The 17,155-nt window shown below is 52.9% G+C and overlaps 1 protein-coding gene across 3 annotated transcripts in view; it reads right to left on the bottom strand.

The window, feature by feature from the left end:
* Positions 1-105: 105 nt before the first annotated feature.
* Positions 106-17,155, bottom strand: part of Acp6 (acid phosphatase 6, lysophosphatidic) — a 29,820-nt gene continuing 12,770 nt past the window's right edge. For 2 of the 3 annotated variants that reach the window (XM_046425757.2, XM_046425760.2), the window contains 4 exons: positions 15,954-16,054; positions 13,527-13,622; positions 11,225-11,390; positions 10,403-10,596 (listed from right to left, as the gene is read on the bottom strand). In XM_046425757.2, coding sequence (XP_046281713.1) covers positions 10,459-10,596; positions 11,225-11,390; positions 13,527-13,622; positions 15,954-16,054 — 501 coding nt within the window. In that variant the 3' untranslated portion in view covers positions 10,403-10,458. Of the gene's footprint in view, positions 687-10,402; positions 10,597-11,224; positions 11,391-13,526; positions 13,623-15,953; positions 16,055-17,155 lie in introns of those variants that run through there. The other variant, XM_046425759.2, reaches the window with a different exon arrangement.

Genomic DNA, 17,155 nt, shown 5'->3' with positions numbered 1-17,155 from the left:
TCTTTGTATTGACATCAATTTGGTAATTTATTAAAAATTTAAATAAACTTGTGTAATCACTTGTAAGTCTATTTTCCAGTTCACATTATCCATTTACCCACTGGGTAATTAGTTCTTGTATTTATTATTTTAATCGGTACCTACAAGGGTAGGCGCTTCAGACACAGTAAAGCAGCCAGGGATCGTTCTAGCCCTCTCTCACCAAGTTCAGAGTCTCGTGAAGAAGTTGGACGTGGAATAAGTGATTACAGGCACGGGCACAGCACAGAAGAAGAAACGGAAGCTGCTCGCAGGTCAGGCCGGCCAGCGTGGCCTAACTGAAAGATCTCATCAAATTCCCTGGAATCCTTCTCCTGTTGGTCTATCAGCCCAAAGGAACATGGAAACCCATCAGCCAGGTACTGATTCCGGATGAGGATCACTGCTCAGAGACTTCTCTTTACAAGTCTACTCTAGACTCTTCTGGGGGTCTTCCCCGTCTTCAGATTCTGGAGTCCACGGTGGATTTAAAAACAGAGTACTTTGGTTCTCCGAGTCTGGGAATCAGAGTATTTGAATTTCTCCTAGATGATGTCTGCAGTTACCTTTACAGCTTCTTTATCTACCTCGGGGATTGGTCACCAGATCTGAAGATCTGAACTCAGAAGCAACCCGGCACAGTGGCTCCCACGAGGTCTGTCTGCCATCTGTGGTGAAGACAGGGTCTCTGGTCAGGACAGAGTTTTAGGAAAGCGAAGGGACCTGGAACCAGCCAGCCTTGCTTGTTCTTCTCTAGTAAGTCTCCCCCGCCCCCATGTACCGCCTACGGACTGTGTTACTCCATGACTATAATGAAGTCCTGGGCCTCCCCTCTCTGCCCACCTCCAGGTTGAGGAGGTGGTGGTAAGATGAGGACGTGGCCCTGTGTGAGGGTGGCAGTAGGCTGAGAGCTCTGAGCGCTCCCTGCCAGGGGCTCCAGGAGTCAGCCAGGAGGGGTCCGCACATCCCAAGGGGAGAAGTTCCAGCAAAGAAACGGAAAGTCACAGACAGGAAGGAAATCTCTAAATGATCTGCCCTCCTCTCCCAGATAATTGACGAGGAAATGGTTTTCCTGATAAAAAAGAATCAGCCACTAAAGTAGCTACAAAAGCAGAGAGTCACATAAACCCTCAGGGGCAGGGGAGTGGCCTGAGTGAAGCAGGAGGGCCCAGGGCCAGAGGCTGGGGAGGGACCAGGCACAGCAGGCAGCAGCGTGGCTCCTGAGAGCAGAGTCCAGAGTGGGTAAGGGGCAGACCAGAAAGGCCAGTGTGCGGGGAGGCTTCGGGGAGAAACGGGAGAGAGAAGCTTGTACAGTAGCAGCACCAGGCAGGAGAAGAAGCAGGGCCTCAGGAAGAGAGCAGACCCAAGCAGAGTTGGAAGCCATGATACCATTTTAAAATGGGAGGAGCCCTGGAGGGAGAGATTGAACAGCAGGAAGTCACAAGCAGAGGCAAGGACTCAGAGCACAGGTGGAGTGGGCTTGGGGAAGGAGACCAGAGAGTGCCAGGAGCAGCAGCCACCGTGGTGAGGGGCAGACTGGGGGAGAGCCCTTCCCCAGGAAGGAGTGGAGACGTGGGGAGAAGGCCCAGGGGTCCCAAGGCCCAGGAGGGGTCTCAGTCCTGCCTCTGCCTCTCTGGGGGTCCGCTGGGAACTCTCTGAGCTTCAGGCTGGGTGCCCCCGATGTGTGGAGAAACCGGTATCATGTGACCTGTGCAGTGCGTTCTGCAGGTGCAGAGAAGGCTGCTCTGTGAGTCACTTCCAGAACTCACAAGGCCCGCGGCTGGCCAGCCAGGAGTCCCAGCTGGAGCCTACAACCCTGTCTCCTCTTCCAGAAGGAGACCCGGAGAGCCCTCTTGCTGCTTCCTGGGCATTGAAAGGTCGCCCAGAGAACCTTCAGGGATTGTCAGAGGGAAATCCCAAGCTGGATGGTGGAGGCCGCTGACTCCCCAGAGTCCCAAAGCCAGGCCAGCCCAGATGGGGATAGAGCAACCTTTTTAATGAGGTCACACCAGGGCCACCTAAGGTTACACCAAGGCCACCAGTCCTCTAAGTTCAGAATCATCAAATTCAAGAACCAGACTTCGCCCCTGACCACATGAAGAGCAAAATGAGGCCTGCCTCTGACTGAAACTGACCAGAGGGATCAAAGGACGCAGTGGAGCTAGAACCACAGTCGGGGTAGGCAGAGACTGTCTTGGATGAGACCCTCACGGGGCTTTGGCTAAATGCCAGTGTCAGCTCATGACTCTCCAGTGACAAGAGGACATCCACACCCAGCTCTGGTTATTTCAAAGGTCGTCCTTGCGTTGATCTCCAGTCTTCATGTCCTGTAACTGATAACGTTCTGGTCTGCGGATGGTCCTGGGGCCTACAGAAGTCAAGGGTCTGGGATTTGTGACACACCTTCAGCCTCTTTGAGCCCTGCCTCTTGATGTCCTTCTCCAGCTCATGAGTCTGTGGAGCTCTGCTACCAAGTCTGGCTCCCAGGTCTGAGCACAGTTCTCTGGATGTGCTCTAAGCTGTGCAGGGTGGACCAGAATGATCCCGTCCTTCATTCCAGGTACCAGGACAGCCAGCATCCATTTAGAGTTTTGAGGAAAACATCATTCTATTGATCCACACTGAACAAACTGCTCGGGAAAACCTCTATCCAACTGTGGGCAATTGATTTTGAGGACCCAAGATTAGCACCCTGAATTTATCTCTGTTAAGTTTCACCTTCTAAATCCGTGATAGGACCCCAAAAAATCAGTAGAACATACTTAATATGTGTTTCATCTATTCATTCATTCATTCATTCATTCATTCGGGTAGGCAGTTGGTCATCCAGTAAGATCCTCCTCCCAGTTTTATGTGCTCAGTAAATGTGACCAGTCTGTCCTCAGTTATATTTTTAAGCAAATCACTGAGAAGAAATGGCAGCAGTCTATCAATCACCATGAAACACCTTCCTGAAGAACAACAAACCACCATTTATTTTAATTTCTCAAATTAATTCAACAGATATGTCCTGAATGTCTACTCTGTGTCAGGTTATGATCTCCCTACAGCAGACCATGTGTTCACAGCTTGCAGCAAAGAACAAACCAGACTGCAGTGAACAAACGGCTGATCACCACAGAGGGGGAGACAGACGATCATGAGACATTTTAAAGATAAGACTAGCTGGACTGGGACTGGGATTCAGTGGCAGAGTGCTTGCCCAGCATGCACAAGACCCTGGGTTCAATCCCCAGCACTGCAATAAATAAATAAACAAACAGATAATAGCTGACATTTATCAACATTTCCTAGATGATAGGCATTGTTTTAAATGTTTTATGCTTATTCCTCACAGAACCTTAAGGGGTAATTGCTATTATTATTCCCTCTTATAGTTAAAGTGTAGTGAAGCACAGAGAAGTCCCTTGCTCAAGGTCACATGGAGCCTAATGGATGGAACAGTAGCCGAGGTACTCTTCCTCCAGAGTCTGTGTGTCAATCTGGGCTTCTACTGCATCTGTGTAAAAATGACCACTCAATTAAACACACACAAGAAGATATTCCCAGGTGGGAGAGTGATTTTTAAGTTGAGATCTGAATGACTAGAAAGAGTCACCTTGTCGAGATCTTGGGGGAGAGCGAAAGGGAGTATGGTGGGGATGGGGTCAGGGGCCGGCAGGGCCTACCACACGGGATTCACACACTGGGGTTTCAGTGGGATGTTCAACAGTCGTGAACGGCCTAACTGCTTCGGCACCGGCTCGCACATACCCATCTTGTTTACAATATGCTGCAAAGATGATGCCGTGAAGGCTGACCGATCCCCACATATGAACGAAGGACACCTGCCCCTTACCCACCAAGCTGTCCGCTTCCAGTGCTTCCGTCAGTGTGACACACACTTGCTGCCCAACCAGGACCCGGACTCCATTAAGTCTCCATCCCGCCATGTGATCTTGGCCAAGTCAGTCAGTCTGGTTCTCGGTGTCCGTTGCTCCGTGATATAACCTCTCCTGAGAACTGAAGCGCTGGGCATTGTGGGCACTCTGACCCAGGGGCCACCGCTCCCTCAGCCTTTGGACTCTCCTCCCAAGGCCCAGGTAAGCTGTGCCTACCGTCGCGTATCGGGCTTGGGCTGCTAACAGCTCCAGGGGCTGCTCTCCTCTCCCAGAAGCCCTGCTGGTTTGACCCCATCGAGTTCCACTTACCCGAGGGTTACCCAGCCCTCCCCTTAGTTACACACTCAATCAGTCCCCGAGCTCAGCACTTGTGTCTCTGGGCATCCCCTGGCTGCTTTCCGGAGGTGCCCCCAGGCCGGGCCTGGGCAAACCTCTGAAGCACTGCCCGGGTTTCTAAGCACACTCTATTTCCTTCCAGATCAGTCTCTGATGAATACTGTCCTTTGCAGTGATTCAGAGCAGGCCATTCCCTACATCTCTCCCTTACCTTGGAGTCCTGATCTCTCCTGCCTCTGTGAAATCCCGCCTCATTCCTACCAGTACCAACAGCTCCACTCCACTGGCCCTGACCTCATGCCCACTTCCTTTGCTGGTTTACCTGGGCTGTACCTCGACTTTCAAAGCACAGACCTGCCTTCTCTAAAAATCTCTGCACCACGAGGAATAACTCAAGCTTCCGGGCATTCGTAGCTGCTGAATTCTGTAAGCCCCAGATTCAAGATGCAGATTTGAGATCTGTGTTTGAGCAGACAGCGTGTTCCAGACGAGTTCCCAGTGGTCCGCCTCACCCCACCCCACCCGGCCCCACCCCGGCCGACAGCATCTTCGCCCTCAACACACAGGAATGGCCTGAGGTCGGAGGGCCCAGGGAAGTGGCAGATCTGGAATTCAATACATGGCTCTCAATTCCAAGCAAAGGAGATGCTTCCTCTACCACCGTGTGTGGCTTCAGCAACCCTACAAACCTCAAAGGTCCTGTCACCAAGTCTTATCACCAAGTGCAACCCATCCCGGATGGCGCTGGCTACCCACAGCTGCCTGAGGGACACTTGGGAGGAGCCCAGAAGAGGCTCTTTCTGGCCATAGCATGAACAGTGCCTCCCGTGATATGACCCTTTGTGTCTCAGGAAGTGCTTCACACACCTGCAAAAGCCATGGCGGCGTGGGATGCTGGAGTCCTACTTAAAAATGCAGATGGGCAGACTGATGGATCGATTGGTTGTTTTTATTTTTGGGATGCTAAGCACATGCTCTACCATTGAGCTATGCCCTAGCTCTATGCAGACTTATTATCAGAGATTAATAGACTTACCTAAAGTCACACAAATAACAAATAGTGCATATGAGATAGGACTTGACCTCAGAACTCACGACTTAATGCTTCCTGGGTTCTCAGACCTTCGTTTGGACCTTGGCTTCAGAAATCGTGCTGAGGCCCCTCCCACCTCTTTCTTCAGGTGGATTCCACAGGCCAGGTACGCAGAACCTTTTCCTTTACTGGGGAAGTGTTTGTCTTCTCTGCAGACAGCGTTAGAGGTCCCAGGTTGCTAGAGGCCGGCAGGTGGACTGGGAGGTCCAGAGCCTCAAGCCCCTTGGCCACTAGAGGGCAGCACACCGCTGGCTCCCAGAGGGATTCCCAGCAGCCCTCTGCCCAGCACTTCAGGACGCACAGCTGCGGTCCCAAGGCCGAAAATGGTACTTCCCTAGCCGGGAGCAAACCGAGCCTCTTCTGCAGGCAGAGGGCCCTGTTCTGGAAGCTTCCAGCTGAGGAGAAGAGGGGGCCAGATAACTTACAAACACCTGAGCTTCTTACCATGAACACAAGCAGGTCAGCTGCCTGGTCCCCTGCCCTGGGGACTGGGGATGGGGCGGGATGCAGTGGGAACTCTCTCCTCCCCGCTCTCCAGGTGGGTCCCTTTTTAACTGTCCAGGAGAAACTGTTAAAGGGGACGCACTCATGGCAGTGGCTGATCTTGTCTAGTGACCGCCATTTCATTCCACTGACTGCTGGAGCCAGAAGTCTGTAAATTAAGCCGTGAGACCCTCAGAAAGATCTGTGAGATGAATCTCAATCGATCGCTCCTACCCAAGCCAGCCCAGCTATGAGGGGAACAGGGTGACCACTCTCCTCTGTGCAAGGAGGCCCTTCCTAGAAATTCTCTTAACCTCAGCAGCACTCTGAAGACTCCATGGAGAAGGGAGTCAAGACCCGGGGCTGGTCAGGCGTTCACTCCCGTCTTTCCCCTTCCTTCCTCAGCGCAAACGTGAGCTCCTGCTCTGTGATTGGGAAAGCAGGCTCACAGTGTAAGTGACTGGCCCCCAGCCACACAACTGGTGAGGGAGTCGCGTTCCGACTGCAATCCCTGGACCCACAGGCACTCTGCCCAGGAGGGCAGCAGAAAGAAGGCCACCTGAAGAGGGCGGGGTGGAGCGGGCACCTAAAGGCTTCCTTCCATTGAGGAAGACTCACAGTGAAGACCAATCAGAAGAGAGAGGAGTAGAAAAAGGGAAAGAAAGAACACCTGAAGGCCCCGAGTGTTTAAAATGAACCCTCACAAGCACCTAGTCATCACGTATAACTGCCCCCATTTTACATGACAGGAAACAGGGTCACAGAGAAAAACAGACTCAGATCAGAACTCGACCCCGAGAAGCCTTGGTGACTCCTCTGCCCCAGGCCTCCCCCTGGTGGTGGACGGGGAAGTGTGCAGGCGAACGGAGTCTTCCTGGTGCTGGGGGCAGCTGGGCTGAGGTCTACTTTGTACCATCCCGTAACAGGCTGCAGACTTACATTGACAGACGAGACGGAAACACAGGAGGCCTGGAGTTAAGCAGGGCTGAACAAGGCAAAGATGACATGTCTCCACGGTCAGACCCGAGAGGTGAGCAAGCCCAGAGACGGAGGGCGGTGGAAGGCGAGAGGGCATGGCCATCAGGAAACCACCACAGTAAACGAGGAGGGTGGGCACGAGAGAGGAGTGACAGGGGCATGTCCCTCGAGTGTTCACAGGTTTGGGCACTACCCTATGTTAGGCTCTCTTCTAGTGCTGGGGACCGGCGAGGAATGAGACAGTCTGCCTTCTTGGAACTTACCCTGGGCAGGGAACTACACCAATAAGTGCCCAGATATCCTGAGGGAAAAAGTCAGGGTGAGGCCCAGTTTCCAAGGGCACGGCAGAGCAGGACAGGGCGGAAGCTAGAACAACAAAGCTTACTTCCTCCTGGTGGCGCTGGAAGTCCAAGATCAGGTGTGGGCAGGTGGCCTCGGCCTGTAGAGGTCTCGTCCTTCCAGGGTCTTCCCATGGTCTTCCCTGGGCCTGTGCCCTAATCTCCTCTTCTTATAGGGACAAGGCTCTTGTTGGAGTCGGGCCCACCCCTGTGGCCTCAATTACCCCGATTACTTCTTTAATACATCTGAAGTATTAAGGGTTAGGATATCACCACAAAATTTTGGAGGACACAATGCAGCCCATAACACAAGGTGGTGAAATTCTGCATCAAGGTAAAAACTATGCCTCTAAAGGTGGTAATGTCCTCTTTGGAGGACACAATATGGCTCACACACACGGTGATAAAACTGACAACCATGTCCCTGGCTGGGCTCTCCGACGATATGAGAAAGCAAACATTTCAAAACCTCCAGCAAGGATGTGATCTGCAGAGAAACCCACTGAGCTGGGAGGGTCGGAGTCTTCCTAACTAAGGCTAGAGGGAGGGGAGGGGAGGGACGGAGATCCGCTACAGGGGACAGTGTGGGGCCTCTGAGACCGCGGGCAGCTGAGAGCCCAGAGAGGAGTGGGAGTTGGCCCCAGGTGTCCAGGGGCATCCTGGGAGGGGCGAACCGCCTGTGGGAAGAGGGAATGGCTCACTTGGCTCAGGGGCCATCTGGTACACTCCAGCTCAGGAATGGTGAGAAGGGATGGGATAGGAGGGTGGGGTCAGGGCAGATGCTGGCCAAATGTACAGACGTGCGTTAGGAGAACCAGGTTCAGTGACCTGTTATATGGCATGGGGTGACAACGATGTACTGCTGACTCAGTCTCTTAGAACAGAACGCTGTGGGTCGTTTAAATAGAAAACCAATGTATTCTGCCATAGTTGTAGAGGATGGACAGTCCAAGAAGGAGGCGGCAGCAGGTCAGGGCCCAGGCTCTCTGCCTCCACGCTGTGCCCTGCTGTGCCACCCCCAGAGAAGGGGCAGAGGAGTAGGAGAGGGCTCCTGTGCAGCCTTCTTACAGTGCACTGAGCCTGAGCCCCTGTCACCAGGCTTGCTCCCCAGTGCTGCTACGCTGGGGACTAGGTTTGGAAAGGAAATCAAACCATGGAAACTACACCTCCAAAGGAGTAGAGTTCTCACCACAGAAATCAAGAGTGGATGACGTAATGGATATGTCGATTACCTTTACCTAATCATTCCATAATGCAGACAGAGACATTAACTATGGTAAAATATATATAATCAATAGTAAATTAAAAGTTTCTATTAAGACGAGTTTCTCAGAAGAATCAGTAAGAAGGTCAGGATGGCTAGAGTGCAAAGGCGATCCCAGGCCGGGGGCGCCCTGTGACGGCTGGCCTCACTTTGCCACGGGAGGCCAGTGAGAATGGTGACAAGATGGCACGGCAGGCTTTGTTCTAAAGCAATACCCTGTGGAGAATACGCTGGGGAGGGAACGAGGGCAGAAACAAGGGGACCTCTTAGGAAGTGGGACGAAGACACCACAATGGAGATCTTAAGAAGTAGTCAATTTTGGATCTAGTTTGAAGAGAAATGACAGGAGGCTTTTGGTCAGCTTTCTGCTGCTGTGACAAAATACCCAAGAAAACTCCTTAGAGGAAAGACTGATTCTGGCTCATGATTTCAGAGTTTTCACTTCATGGTCACTTGGTCCCATCACTGTGAGCCTGTGGTGAGGCAGAACATCACGGCAGGCAGCACACGGCACAACAGAGCTGTCCACCTCAGGAAGGCCAGAGCAAGGCAGGGACAAGATACACCCTGCAAGAACACACGTCCAGTGGCCTACTTCCTCCAACTAGTCTCCAGCTCCTAGAGTTTCCAGAACCTTCTAACAGCATCACCAGCTAAGACTAAGCCTTCACCACAGGAGCTTTTGTGGGACATTCTAGGTCCAAACTGTAACAGGGCTCACTGAGACACTAGATGATGAGGTCTCAATGGTAACCCCAAAGCTCTCGGCCTAAGCAACTGTGTGAACAGTGTATACTTCATTCCAAGGAGGGAAACTGTGGGGGCAGGAGGTTTGCGAAGGGCTGAGAACCGAGAGCTTACTGTGGGCAATGGGAAGTTTGGTGCATATTAATATCTTAAATATCGAAACACAGATGCTGAGTAGACAATCAGAAACGAGACTGGAATTCAGGGGAAGGGCCTAGAAACACAGGCATGGCGGTGCACACCTGTGATCCCGGCAGCGAGGGAGGCTGAGGCAGGAGGACCACCAGTTCAAAGCCAGCCCCAGCAACTTCGTGAGGCCCTAAGCACAATATTGAAAAACTATGGAGGCACTTGAGATCACCCAGAGGGTCAGTATAGGAGAAAAGGTAGAAAAAGTCCAGAAATCCAGGAACCCCCCAACACTCAGGGTATTAGACAAGTATAGATTCACCAAAAATAGAGAAGTTGAGAAACTGGAGGAAAACCAGTTTGGTATCTTCCACCAAAGCCAAGTGAAGAAGACATTCCAAGAATGCCGATGAGAAGGAAACTGAGAATGGGCTGCGGGATCATCCACCGAGGTCCATGCTGGTGGACACGCCTGTTTCCATGCAGAGCTGAGGGAAAGGGTCTGATCATAGCTAGTTCAAGGAAAAACGGAGAGTCCAAAGATGTGGAGAAAAACCAGTCGGGGTTTCCACGGCATACCTGCAGCTAATGGGAGCAAGGGGTAAGAAGAGAAAACGACAATGAGAAGGGTGGTGGTTACAGGAGGGGTGCTGGGGCCGACCCTGCGGAGGGCCCAGGCAGGCGTGACGTGGAGGTGGGCTGGGTGGGCAGTCTTCCTGACTGTGGGGCTGTCCCAGGGAAACAGAGACACACCACCCACCGGCGGGGCGGGGGGGGGGTCCTGCAGGTGGAGGGGGAGGAGCTGTGCGAGGCCCTGAGGTGGAGGTAGTCCTGACCGACCTGACAGACTCAGGGACACGGGGGGCAGGAAGCGGGGATGCACTCCTGGCCGGCCCCTGGGTGGGTGGCGAAGAGGAGAGGTGTGGGAGGACAGGAGTTTGAAGGGGGAGCAGGACAAGGAGAAGAACAGAACCAAGGTCCCAAATCAACCCATTTCTGCAGGTCATTATGTCTGGCCTGGGTCACAAGCACATGCTTAGAAACGAAGCCACAAATCAGAGAAACCCTTTGGTCTCCACATCATGCCCTTCTCTCTTTCAGAAAGGCCTTACCAGAGCTGGGGGAGGAAACAAAGTGCAGGCGAGCTATGAGGACATTTTATTGAGACATCAGCTGGTCTGGGTAGGTCGGTCACTCCTCACTTCCCACAGCCTGTGCTTGGGAGCAGAGGGCGTGATATTTTTCTGGGCTTAAGGTGTAGGCTGACATGGCGTTCAAGAACTGGTCCAGCGGGCAGAGTCTGTCGGGGCAACCTCTCGGCACCTGCTCCTGTTGAAGAGACGTGGCTCAGCAGCCCACAGGGCCAGGCCCGTCTCTGCCTTCGGGGAGCCCCGCAGTCTGAGAGGCTCTGGCCCAAGCGGCACGCACACACATGACACCAAGAAGGCCCCATACCAGTCACAGCCAGAACACACCACTGCAGCCCGCTTACAAAGGCCACTCAAGAAAGGTCGTTGAGCTGAGGGGACACAGTCAAGTGACATCACTGAGCTGCAGAAGCTAAAGGTCTCCTCCCTGGGAGAGCTCTGGTCCCTCTTCTCAGCATCGATGTGACAGGCCGTCAGCAAGTCAAGGGTGCTGGCAGTGCCCGCTACCTCCCAAGACCCGGCTGTGCATGTCCAAGAGGCCCCCGTCAGGAGGCTGCATCCCGACAGTCTCTCGGGAGAAGGGCAGGAGGGGCTCTGTTCCTGGAACGAGTCTGCAGACCAGGATCAGGACCACGTCCCCTCAGCCACCACAGGCCAAGATTTGCTCTAGCCTGGGCACAGCTGTGAGTCGCCCACGGGGTGCAGAGAGCTGAGGGCACCCATGGAGACTCCACGGGGCCTGGTGCTGACCCAGCCGGGGCCACTGGGGAGAGCCCGGCCACCACTCAGTCCCAGCTGCGAGGTCTTACCTCCCCGTTGTAATAGAGCTGCACAAACCACTCCTGGGATTGCTGGTGCTGGTAGAGTTCCACGGTCAGGTCGACAGCAAATGGGGGCCACTTGTGGTCAAAAATCCCCAGGGTCATTAAGAGAGGGATGAGGGTCACATCATGAGTTGCATAGAGGTATAGCTTTCTGAAAGAAGGAAACAGTTCCCTGTAATGGTCTACTGCAGAACTCGGGAGGCCTAGGGGTCCAGGTTCTCTAAAAGTGGCTACGGAAGCTCGTGAGCCATTCCCAACATTTAAAGACCTTATGGACATCACATCTCTGTTTGTGGAGTGAAGCTATTCAAACGGAATCTAGCAGGCCAATACCTCTGGTTTGGACTACGGAAATACCAAGGACTTTAACTGCTGCCCGTCTCCCTGGAGTAAGGAACACACTGGCCTCAGAAACCAGGTGACATCTAGCTCAGCTGAACTGAAACAGGAGAGGAGAACCCACAGTCCACTCCCCTTGTCACCAGGGAGGTCCCACTGGGATCACTCTCCTGGCCTCCTCCACCCATTCACCAGTTCTCCTGGTGAGTCTTAAGGCAGACATTGAGCTGGTGTGGTCTAGACCCCTCGTGGGATCCTGCCAGGCCTGGAGGAGGGTCTTCCGGCTCTCGCCACGCGACGAGTCAGTGAGAGCCTCTGCTCCTTGTTGGGAAAGCCTGCAGGTTCAGGGAACCGAGTGCATCTCATCGTAGTCGCCCAGTGGCCATTTCACCTGCTTCTGGCTGATGCCAGTGTCATCTCCTGGGGTGGGTTGGGGATCTTGTTTATTGACCCCAACGCAGAAGCCTAGCACTAGATCCTGTAGTGTTCTATAGACACAAGGAGAGAGCATCAAGCAGCTCAGAGTTAGGGCATCTTGTTCAAGGGAGCCTGCCACATGCTCCTCCAGAGCCAAGGTGCACAGACTTAGGGATCACATTCAAGAGGAGCCTGCCACATGCTCCTCCAGAGCCAAGGTGCACAGAGTTAGGGATCACGTTCAAGAGGATCCTGTCACATGCTCCTCCAGAGCCAAGGTGCACAGACTTAGGGATCACGTTCAAGAGGAGCCTGCCACATGCTCCTCCAGAGCCAAGGTGCACAGAGTTAGGGATCACGTTCAAGTGGATCCTGTCACATGCTCCTCCAGAGCCCAGGTGCAGAGAGTTAGAGATCACGTTCAAGAGGAGCCTGTCACATGCTCCTCCAGAGCCCAGGTGCAGAGAGTTAGAGATCACGTTCAAGAGGAGCCTGTCACATGCTCCTCCAGAGCCAAGGTGCACAGACTTAGGGATCACGTTCAAGAGGAGCCTGTCACATGCTCCTCCAGAGCCAAGGTGCACAGAGTTAGGGATCACGTTCAAGAGGAGCCTGTCACATGCTCCTCCAGAGCCAAGGTGCACACAGACTTAGGGATCACGTTCAAGTGGATCCTGTCACATGCTCCTCCAGAGCCAAGGTGCACAGAGTTAGGGATCACGTTCAAGAGGATCCCGTCACATGCTCCTCCAAAGCCAAGGTGCACAGAGTTAGGGATCACGTTCAAGAGGAGCCTGTCACATGCTCCTCCAGAGCCAAGGTGCACAGAGTTAGGGATCATGTTCAAGAGGATCCTGTCACATGCTCCTCCAGAGCCAAGGTGCACAGAGTTAGGGATCACGTTCAAGAGGATCCCGTCACATGCTCCTCCAAAGCCAAGGTGCAGAGTTAGGGATCACGTTCAAGAGGATCCTGTCACATGCTCCTCCAGAGCCAAGGTGCACAGAGTTAGGGATCTTGTTGAAATGTAGATTCTGCTCAGCAGGTCGGGCCTGAATACCTGACAAGCTCCTGGGTGATGAGGAAGCTCTGTCTGCCGATCACACTTTGATCGGCAGACGCCTAGGACACACAGCACCCCAGACCTGTGGTCCTGACCTGGGTGCCAGGCCCTGCAAAAGTGGAAGCTCATGGGTCATTTCCAACTTTCTAAAATGCCTGTGGATATCACTCCTTCTTAGCCATTCAAACTACATCTATTACACAATTATATTTTAAACTATTAAAATACCACATTGGGGCCAGGGTTGTAGCTAGGTGGAAGAGCGCTGGCCTAGGGTGTGTGAGGCCCTGGGTCTGATCCTCAGCACCACATAGAAATAAATAAATTAAATAAAGGTGTTGGGTCCATCTGTAACTAAAAATAAACAAATAAAATAAAACTCCAGATCAGTGTGGTGTAAGCGTCTCACAGCTGCGGACAGCCTGGGGCTGGCCGCTCTCGGGCAGAGTGGAGCTGCTGTGCTAGTACCTCCTCTCGCTGGGCGGAGTGGCGGGGTCCACAGCGGTCAGCAGGCTGCTCTCCAGGATGTGCAGGAATGGGCCCACTGCCATCTGAAGGCTTTCCCTAGGAAGAGCAAAAGCCAGTCAGACACCCGGCACCCAATCAGCACTCAGGGGACGCAGGCCGGTCCTGCCCTGTAGGGCCTCAGGAGCCCAACTGGACGGGCCAAGAAGAAGGCAAGCAGAGCAGGAGGGACAGCCAGGGCAGCAAGGACAAGTGGCGCCACATGCAGCCGGGCCCTGGTGGACAGACTCCCACAACTAGAGCTCGGGTGCAGAGCGGCTAGGAACACAGCTGAGACGGCAGGGCTGGGGAGCGCAGTGGAGACGGGGTCCACCATGGAGGAGGAGGCCGTGAAGAGCAGAAGAGCAACGCGGAGAAGGACAGGGTGAGCACTTCCAGGCCTTCCAAAGGGCCTGCAGGAGTCGGTGCGAGGGAGCAACCTCCCAAGTGTGTCCCTGTTGTGCTTTAGGCCATAGGGACACTTCTTATTCATGTCAATGTAACTGACTTAGTCCCAGGGCGGGCTCTGCAGCTCCACCGTCTTCATCCTCTGGCTTACTACCTCACAGTCCTCAGGCAGCTACTGACAGGCACACCACATCCTCTCCCAGCTGTGAGCACAGCAGGAGGAGGGCCTGGCAAGCGCTGTGTGCCTCTCTGTTTTTATCAAGGAGAAAACACCACCACCTCCTCCCGCCAACTCCCAGAACCCAGTCACTGCCGGAAGGGACCAGGGAGGCCCAGGACCGATCCCTGCTCATGGAGACTGGGTGAACTGCCAACTGCACAACTCAAGAGACGACGGAGCGACAGACGAAGAGAGGTGACCAGCACTGTGTGTGACATGCACCCTCCAGGAGAACGTGTGCAGGCCAAGCCAAGCTGGATTGGAAGTTGTGACCATGTGTCCTTGAAGAGACATCAGTTTTGAAACCAGGGCTAAGGGAACGGAAAAGACAATGGACAAGGAGAAACCAACTATGGTTCAGCCCGATCAGACCTGCCTGCTGTTTTGTTAATAAAGTCTACTAGGGGCCGGGCTGGGGCTCAGTGGTAGAGCGCTTGCCTGGCACGTGTGAGGCACTGGGTTCCAACCTCAGCACCACATAAAAATAAAATAAAAGCAGTGTGTCCATCTACTAGAAAAAATATTAAAAAAAAGTCTACTGGAACCTAACTGTGCCCCTTCTGTTACATGTTACCACAGCTGCTTCCCGCTGTAAGGGTGGAGATGGGCATTGTAACAGAAACGGCTGGGCTGTGAAACAGCACATTTATTAAACATGCAGATGTGTGAACTGGGGACAGGGAGGACAGTGAGTGACAGTTTGAGGTAGCAGCATCATTTCATGAACAAAGAGGAAGCTGGCAAGTTCCAGGGAGGGGCGGCACAGTGAGTGACTTGGCTGGCGCACAAGTGGACGTGTGACTCAGGGTCAACGCAGGCAGCATCTTCACATCATAGAGAACACTCGACCTTTGGGTTTTGAGGGTTGGCTTGTTTCACTTAGCGTGACAGTCTCAAGATCTATCCACTGGCAAACGTCATAAAGTCCTTCTGCTCTATGGTGAGTGATATTGTGTTGTAGATATATCCCACAAGAATGCAATCTTAATTAGAATGAGTTACACTCCATGTTTGTATAAATATATCAAAATGTACTCTACAGTCATGTAAAACAAGAAATACCACATAAGATTTTTGTTTTTTAAAAAGTCAGTGCAGTCAAGGCCTCTGAGGCCGCACACTGGGCAAACCCTTGGAATGTCAGCTGCCCCATCGTCCTCAGGACCCTCCTCTACTGCCCACTCCTCCATTAAGCCACTTATTCTGAGGATAAGCCGAATGCTCTTATTCCAACAGAAAAAAGAGGCTTCTGACATTTGTAAGAGGGAAGCCTTTCCTTTTGGTGGTCGAGAAGCAGGCCTTCCACCAACAGCATCCCCACTAGCAGGAAGAGAAAGAGCAAACACAGGCCTGTCCGTCAGAGGGCCGGTCCGAGTCCTGGCTCTGGCACGCACTAGCTCAGCTCAGGCAGGACTGCCGACCCTCAGCCCCAGCTTCTCACCCACCTGACGGTGAGGAGATGACACTCATGTGTAAACTGTAACATGATGAAGAAAGTTGAACCTTAGAACACAAGGGAAAAGAGAGTGGCTGAGACACTCACATGTGGTGCTCTATATTCTTTGTAACACAGGGTGGAGGCACCAGGTCACCAGCCCGGATCAGAAGCGTAAAGACCTGGGAAGGCCGCAGAGCAGGGGCTCTGTCTCTCAGGCCACGGTGATGCCAGCAGACGGTGTGAGCAGGCCTGAAGGGCCTCCTTCCCACACACTCGGAGGTCTGACCAAGCGTGACTCTCGCCAGCAGCTGCAGAGGCCACTCACCTGTCTTCCCGCTGTAGGACGTACAAGGCCGTGTCCACGGCCCTCTGCTCAACCACCTGGGCGAATCTCTGCAGTGTGGGGCAGCTCGAGAGGCTGTGTGCCTGAAAGGACCACAGGCAGGATTTCAGATCACAGCTTCTGCCCCCAACCTGGCAGCTGCTCGGCTCCCACCAAGGCTGCAAGGACCCGTCTTCTGGGAAGGGGCTAAATAGCTCAAAAAGCCATGCCCCCAGGTCCTTCCAAAGCCATGCACTCCTGGAGGGCTAAAGAGCCAGAATCGAAAACGTTTTCCTCCATTTCTGATGGCTCCCATCCACTCCACATTTTTTTTTAATTTTATTTAAATTAAAAAAAGAATAAAACACCAAGGCAAGGGATTCACAAATTTCCACTTGACTTTCATTTTCCCTAAAATGCTTTCTAAAGATATGCCATACAAATGCTCTACGTGAGCTCTCGCCTATGACCTCAGACCACTGCACCTAAGCACAGGTGCGTTTGTGCCTCTGCGGCATGAGGTCATTTTCACAAGAGAAGGAAGGAGGCTCCGACGCTGCCACAGTGTCCAACTTCTGAATCTATAGAGATATTTCCCATGTGTGATCTTCTTTATGTATTCATTACACAAAAGAGATCCTATAGCTAGATTAGTTTGAGGAAAACAGACTTAAAGATTAACTGGGGGTGGGGGAATAAAAGATTAAGTGGAGGCCGGGCCGCAGTGGCGCACTCCTATAATCCCAGCGGCTCAGGAGGCTGAGACAGGAGGATCGTGAGTTCAAAGGCAGCCTCAGCAATGGGAGGCACTAAGCAACTCAGTGAGACCGTGTTTCTAAATAAACTATAGAAAATAGGGCTGGGATGTGGCTCAGAGTTCAAGTGTCCCTCAGTTCAACCCCCGGTAATCCCCCCCATCCTGAAAAACAAAAGATCAACCAGAGTTCTTGTGTGTGTGTGTGTGGTGCTGGGGACTGAACCCAGGGCAGCAGGGCCTTGTGCATGAGAGGCAAGCACCCTACCAAAGGGGCGCTAGCTCCAGCCCCGAGTTCTTTACTACGGGCTTCTCAGACTGTTAATATGATGATACGCATATACTCTTCAAAAAAGGTAGAACACATAAGGACCCAAAAGTTTTAGATCCTACAAGATACTGAATGAATGTAAAATTCACATGTAAAAAATTGAGCACCCTGGGCTGGGGT

This window comes from Marmota monax, unplaced genomic scaffold, assembly GCF_021218885.2.
Source record: "Marmota monax isolate L192 unplaced genomic scaffold, Marmota_monax_Labrador192_F-V1.1 WCK01_AAM20220418_F8-fsc00320, whole genome shotgun sequence".
NCBI classification, from domain to species: Eukaryota; Metazoa; Chordata; class Mammalia; order Rodentia; family Sciuridae; genus Marmota; species Marmota monax.
The sequence above is the reverse complement of the archived record's forward strand: the minus strand, read 5'-3'. Positions and strand labels throughout refer to the sequence as shown.